We start from the raw sequence: 7425 nt of genomic DNA, 5'->3' as shown, positions 1-7425 counted from the left end.
ATTCGTTGATGACAATAAAATAAATTTTAACATTTTCATCATACACTTGTTGTGACTGAGTGCTCATACACTAGGTTCCCCTTTTTTCTCTTGTATATGTAATCTCACCTTACCTACAGTAGCACCTCACCCTGTTACTGTTTAGCTGTGCAGGAGCTGCCCTTTTTGTGTGTAGCTTACCTGTATAATTACAGGAAGAATGATCACATTGGATCTGTCGTTACCTGCCAGCTTAGAAAGTCGGGTGGGGCAAGCTTAAACCTTGGTGAGGAGGGGCCACTACCCTCCCATAAGCAGCAGAGACCAGCTGCACACAGTTAACAAAATACACAAATTCCCAACAAGCTCTGATGAACCCCACTTTGTGTTTAGTTCCACCAGAAGAAAACTCACCTTTGTGTCACTTGTGTCATCTTGTCGGGGACTTTTTAATTACACCAGTGTTTTTATTTCTTTTTTAAGTAATAAGAAAGTAGTCACTGGTGTGGCCTGTGGCTCCCATTCCAATCAAACTGTGGGTACATACAAGTGAGCCATCGTATATACATTGCTCTCCATTGACTTCTGTTCACCTCAAAACTGTAGAGAAGAAAGAAAAGACAAGTCACATTATTAACAACTTTTTTCAGCTTTTCCTTTATAAAATAGACATTACTTTGAGACCTCACTAACTGTCCCAATTTTAGATTTGTAAATTGTGCGAGAAACGAGGAAGAACAGAACCTTGTGGTGTTGCTGTACCACAGGAAAATCTACTACTGAACCTGCACAGACATCCCCCCTCCCCCCACACACAGAGCTCCTAGTTTGGAGATGAATATGGGAAAGAGCTTGGTATGAAAGGGGTACACTGTGGAAAAGTAACGAGCCAGCACAAGGTAATCAGGAATATGTATGTTACGTGGTTTTTACATCTGTATTATCTTATTGCTGATGTTAAATTGCAAATAGTGATAGATCTGCATACACCATTACGGGTCAACTAGAACTTAATATCACTAAACCTGACTTGAGTCAAAGGGCCAGATACATCAAGCTGCGGTAACCAAAAATGCTGTGTTACCGTCCTTAAAAAAGTGCCTTATTATCGTGCAATGAATGACTCAGCGTAGCAGCGCCAAAAATAAGCACTTTTTATCGGACCCGTTAGAAGCATCAGATCCGATACAAAAACAGGCATAATATCACATTTTCAAGTAAAAACTGCCATACATGAAGATACGATATTTAACGGAATGAACGGCAGAAATACTGTAAATATTTTATCATCTACTCCAGGCTGGCGTTAGCCCTCTCTTTCCTATGTATATAATGTCCAATATACTGCCCATTATATACATAGGCAAGATGAGCTCAACCAACATGGAATAGATGATAAAATAGTTGTTAAAATACATTACAGTATATATTAACCCTATAGTAGTCCACGGGTCAACTAGACATCGGTTTCCATGACTAGCTGACCAAACGGGATAATATACACATTACACTACACTACCTACCCCCTTTGCCACCTTAGTGGCTAGTAAAGCATGGTTAGTTCTTGGTTTGTCCCGAAGGCATAAACAAAACCCTACGGATCAGATACATCAAATTCTGTTAAAGTGGAGTTAATATTGCACCGGGGAAATAATAAACTAACGGGTGTTATTACTGGAATTTTAAGGTTGTATATATCAAGATTGTGGTAATACTTTACTGGGTGCGATATTTGGGCCAATTTTGCAATATGGGAATTAACGCGACCGTTAATAATGTGTTACATACCGCATTGGGTTAATATTTCTATCATAAGCTTCTGTAATGTCTATTATTACAGAAACTTATGATCAAAATAACATTTAACCCGTCTCATGCCTGTGGTTACCAAAGTATACCACAGGCACCAAAGAGGTTAATATTTTATTAAAAGAAAACATTACCTAACCCTGTTGACCCAGTTAGTGGCCAGTAAAACATTGCCATTCTAGTCGCTAAGTCACACACTCCCATGGGAAGCCTAACCACCCTCCTCAGGGCAACTACCGCCATCACCCACATCCCCTACCTCCGACCCCCTTTTAGACTAATGCCCAATATCCCTATTAGACAAATGTGGTTTTAAATATTAACAAAAAATATATACACTTTTAAAACAATACAAAAAAAAGAACATTCAAAATACATTTTACATATAAAACAACTGATTATCACTGTGAATAACTAGGCCCTCTCAATGGTGTGCCAGATATCCACATTGGCGAGAAATGGTAACCCAGTAATAAATAAATACATCAACAAATTATAACAAAAGACAAAACAAACACAAAAGCGCACCACAGATTAGTAAAAGGTATATCACAAAATGTAATAAAGGTCACTGTAACCAAAAGACAGTCAAAAATTTTTTTTTTAAATTACCATAAGTGATTTACCATACATTGTACATGCTTCTTATGTGTATTTTTATGTGTTTTTGTTTTGTACATTATATATTTATATATATATATACATATATTTATTTATTTTGACTGTCTTTTGGTCACAGTGACCTTTATTAAATTGTATTAAATTTTGTGATATACCTTTTACTAATCTGTGGTGCACTTGTGTGTGTTTGTTTTGTCTTTTGAAAAACTCCCATAGGAGTATCTTGAGGAGTGGCTCCTACACGCACTGCTGCAAGCTGATTATCTTTTAAAGAGGACAGCGCGAGCACAAGAATCCTTATTGTGACTACATCAACAAATTAAAATAAATGAATAACCCCTCTTCATTACCTCAGTGGCTAAGGATTTGAAGGATTTAAAAATATTTCTGCCACTTTAAATTGGTGTTTTGCAGTTAGTGAGATTTCCTTTTATATATCGTTAAATATTATGATCCACTTTAAATGTATGATCCACGACATCTACTCTCCCGGCCCTAATGCTGCTGTAATCTATAGTTTACTTTCATCCTGAACTTTTTGTGATATGCCAACTTACCTCTCCTGCATGACCTTTCGTAAAACAGTTTGTGTAACAGTGACTTTTTAAAGTGAAACTTCTTTTCTGGCACCTACTGTATAGAGTTTTGATAGGACAAATCCCTTGAGTTGTAACAGAATTCCATGACGGAAGTTAGTATAATACTACTACCACCTCCGCGCATGTGCAGACCTCGGCACCGGGCAAAGGTGCATCTGGCACCGTGCAATGGCACGGCCTGTGGCGCGAGCGCAGGCCCAGCCGGCACCGTGCGCAGGTGTGGCCAGTGACGCGCGCGAGCACACGCAGCACGTCGTGCATGTGCAGCTCGCACCGAGCGCATGCAAGCCCATCCAGTGCAGTGCGTGCATGTGCAGGACCCCAGAATTCGGCCGCAAATTCCATAATCGGCAGCCTGGACCCTTTCCAATGCCTGTCCCACACCAAACACAGAACACGACCACAACTTCCATGCTCAGGTGCCTGTACCACACCAAACTCTGGTGCACTGGTGGGCCCACTCCCAATGCTACACACAAAAACAAACAGACAAAAAAAACAGTCTCACACACACACACACACACACACACACACACACACACACACACACACACACACACAGTCACACACACACACAGTCACACACACACACAGTCACACACACACACAGTCACACTCAGTCACACTCAGTCACACACACACACACACACACACACACACACACACACACACACACACACACACACACACACACACACACACACACACACACACACTTTTTTGATAATATGCCTAATTTCACCTAATTTTCTAATTATGTATTTTTTTTTCTCTCGTACAAAGACAAGCTACAATCATCCACCCATGCCAACACTGCAAGGTTGCTTTTAGCAGTCAGGATTACCTCCTCAAACATCTGAAGTTTAAACACCCAACTGAGTATATGGAAAAGATGAGGACAGAACAATCTTGCAACACTCCAATAAATATGACAGAAAATGCATCTTTCAACCAGTCAAGGCAATTGATAAACAATGTAACTGCTTCTCATTCCAAAGGATATTTATTAACTGCTGCCACAGGAAAAGATCTTGGAGAAAATGGGAAGAGTCTGACTTGGTTATCAGACCAGAAAGCACAGAAGAAAACACAGACCAGGAAGAAACCGCATGTATGTGGGGAATGTGGGAAGGGATTTAGTCAGTTATCCCACCTGAACATACACAAGAGGACACACACAGGGGAGAGACCGCATGTATGTGGGGAATGTGGGAAGGGATTTAGCCAGTTATCCAGCCTGAACACACACATGAGGACACACACAGGGGAGAGACCGCATGTATGTGGGGAATGTGGGAAGGGATTTAGTCAGTTATCCAGCCTGGACACACACATGAGGACACACACAGGGGAGAGACCGTATGTATGTGGGGAATGTGGAAAGGGATTTTGTCGGTTATCCAACCTGGACACACACAAGAGGACACACACAGGGGAGAGACCGTATGAATGTGGGGAATGTGGGAAGGGATTTAGTGTGTTATCCCACCTGAACACACACAAGAGGACACACACAGGGGAGAGACCGTATGTATGTGGGGAATGTGGAAAGGGATTTTGTCGGTTATCCAACCTGGACACACACAAGAGGACACACACAGGGGAGAGACCGTATGTATGTGGGGAATGTGGAAAGGGATTTTGTCAGTTATCCAACCTGGACACACACAAGAGGACACACACAGGGGAGAGACCGTATGAATGTGGGGAATGTGGGAAGGGATTTAGTGTGTTATCCCACCTGAACACACACAAGAGGACACACACAGGGGAGAGACCGCATGTATGTGGGGAATGTGGGGTGGGATTTATACAGTTATCCAGCCTGAGGGAACACAAGAGGATACACACAGGGGAGAGACCACATGTATGTGGGGAATGTGGGGTGGGATTTATACAGTTATCCAGCCTGAGGGAACACAAGAGGACACACACAGGGGAGAGACCGCATGTATGTGGGGAATGTGGGAAGGGATTTAGTCACTTATCCAGCCTGAACATACACAAGAGGACACACACAGGGGAGAGACCGTATGTATGTGGGGAATGTGGGAAGGGATTTAGTAACTTATCTCACCTGAACATACACAAGAGGACGCACACAGGGGAGAGACCACATGTTTGTGGGGAATGTGGGAAGGGATTTAGTGTGTCATCCAGCTTGGACAAACACAAGAGTACACACACAGGGGAGAGACCGCATGTATGTGGGGAATGTGGGAAGGGATTTAGTCAGTTATCCAGCCTGAGGAGACACAGGAGGACACACACAGGGGAGAGACCGCATGTATGTGGGGAATGTGGGAAGGGATTTAATCGGTTATCCAACCTGAACAGACACGAGAGGACACACACAGGGGAGAGACCATATGTATGGAATGTGGGAAGAGATTTAGTGATTTATCCCACCTGAACATACACAAGAGGACACACACAGGGGAGAGACCGCATGTATATGGGGAATGTGGGAAGGGATTTAGTTACTTATCCAGCCTGAACAAACACGAGAGGACACACACAGGGGAGAGACCGTATGAATGTTGGGAATGTGGGAAGGGATTTAGTGAGTTATCCCACCTGAACACACAGAAGAGGACACACACGGGGGGAGACCGCATGTATGTGGGGAATGTGGGAATGGATTTATTCAGTTATCCCACCTGTACACACACAAGAGGACACACACAGGGTAGAGACCTATCTCTAAAGCCAGGCATGTTTAGGGATAAGCAGCGACTAAGACGCTCACATATAAGTGCACACGTGCAATTCAGTGTTACGCTAAATCACAATGAAAAGTGACTTTAGTTTATGGTGCATATAACAAGCATTTTAAAATGATAAAAAAAAGTTATAATGTTTTAAATGCAGATTATTTGTATCATTCTTATTGTAGTTTTATTTAAAGAAAAATGTTCTTAATGTTTTATATTTCCATACTGCTGGTTCTAATAAAATGTGTGTTTCCCATTATGCTGAAGCGATATGTAGTCTCACTTAGCTTTGAATCAGAATAGTTTTGCCGCCAGCGTTAGGGTGCAGATGGACCCTCCGCCACCAGCTGCTTCTAATGTAAATGTTATTACTGTTTAGGGGGTTAATTTAAGTGGGTTTAGCGGTTAATGTGGGGGTTTTTAGGGTAAGGGGGGCTTAGGATATAGGGATTTTAGGGTAGGGGGTTTAGGCACTTACCTTAGCAGCGAAGTGGCCAGCGGTGGGGTGAGTCGCGGCGAAATGACCGTGACCAAATGTCCTAGAATGTCCTGTGAATACTGAGGTGGAGGACAGAGAAACAGACCAACGTCGCCAGTGAGGTACATTAATGCAGCCGCCTTTATATACTGTATGTCATGTTCCTTTAATATCTCTAGAGAGCAGCAAGGGCTGACCATCTATTTCACAGGTTACACGTAGACATGAAAATGCACCTGAGAGGGTTAAGTGTCCCTTTATTAATGACATATGCAGTAATGATGTAACAAGTGTTGCCACCACACACAGGGAGCTTCCCCACTGATGGTGACACGTGTACACCTCTATGGCAGAGATTCCTGTTACACATGCGCTGGCGTTACCTCCCCACAAGCACATTGCCTGGCTGAGGGAGGTGTTCATATGGGAATCTGAGGCCAAAATCTATGGTCAGAGTCCAGGAGACACACACCTTTACATCCATTGATATTGAACCTCCCACACCTGTCTTACTCCCAGCCTCAGCCTTCCAGCTCTCTACCTACATCTGACCTCACTGCTGGTAGTTCCCCATTGGCTTCTCTCAGTATATAGTGCAACCAGCTCTGAGCTGATGGCTGAGCATAGTCAGTCTCTCATTGTGCTTGCTACAAGCCACCTCGCAGTCTGCTCTTGTCGTTCTGTTACAGACCCTTGCTTGCTCCCGGACTTCCGACTTCTGGCACCCTTGAACCCCGGCTCGCTCATCGGACTTCTACCTTCTCTTCTCCTCGAACCTGGCATTGGACTTCGACTACTTTTGACCTCTCTGACCCTGATTCCAGCAAGTACCTCTACGATCCTACACTCTCCTGCCGTGATCCAGGCTATCCACTACTACTCTGCTTACTGGACCCGCCCACGCGGCTGTAGAGTTGTGGTTTACCTGTATCCCCACCTCGGCCTCACGGTCCAGTCCGGTTTGTGGTGAGCACCTGTGACACTCCGGTGACAACAGGCCAGAGGGAGGGTATGGTTAGGGAGTTTGGGCAGGAAAATGAATGGTGGTATATATAGACAGAGCAGAAGCAGATAGCGATATTTCTTGAGGTTAGGGAGGGGAGTGGGGCAGCCAACGTCCCCTATGTGTTATTATAACAGCTATAGATATATATATATATATTGTGACAAACAGCTTACTCCGGGGCTCCGCCGCTTGTCCGGGACTGTTAGAACACGGTCTTTT

The 7425-nt window shown here is 43.6% G+C and overlaps 1 protein-coding gene across 1 annotated transcript in view; it reads left to right on the top strand.

The window, feature by feature from the left end:
* The window catches only part of LOC142481403 (uncharacterized), a 6104-nt gene extending 132 nt beyond the window's left edge, over positions 1 to 5972 (top strand). The window contains 3 exon segments of the mRNA XM_075582843.1: positions 1 to 878; positions 3792 to 5380; positions 5383 to 5972. The exon segment at positions 1 to 878 is cut by the window's left edge and continues 132 nt beyond it. Coding sequence (XP_075438958.1) covers positions 3892 to 5380; positions 5383 to 5810 — 1917 coding nt within the window. The 5' untranslated portion in view covers positions 1 to 878; positions 3792 to 3891 and the 3' untranslated portion in view covers positions 5811 to 5972.
* Positions 5973 to 7425: the final 1453 nt, after the last annotated feature.

Source organism: Ascaphus truei, unplaced genomic scaffold (assembly GCF_040206685.1).
Source record: "Ascaphus truei isolate aAscTru1 unplaced genomic scaffold, aAscTru1.hap1 HAP1_SCAFFOLD_2599, whole genome shotgun sequence".
NCBI classification, from domain to species: Eukaryota; Metazoa; Chordata; class Amphibia; order Anura; family Ascaphidae; genus Ascaphus; species Ascaphus truei.
This window is presented reverse-complemented; position numbering and strand designations above follow the sequence as displayed.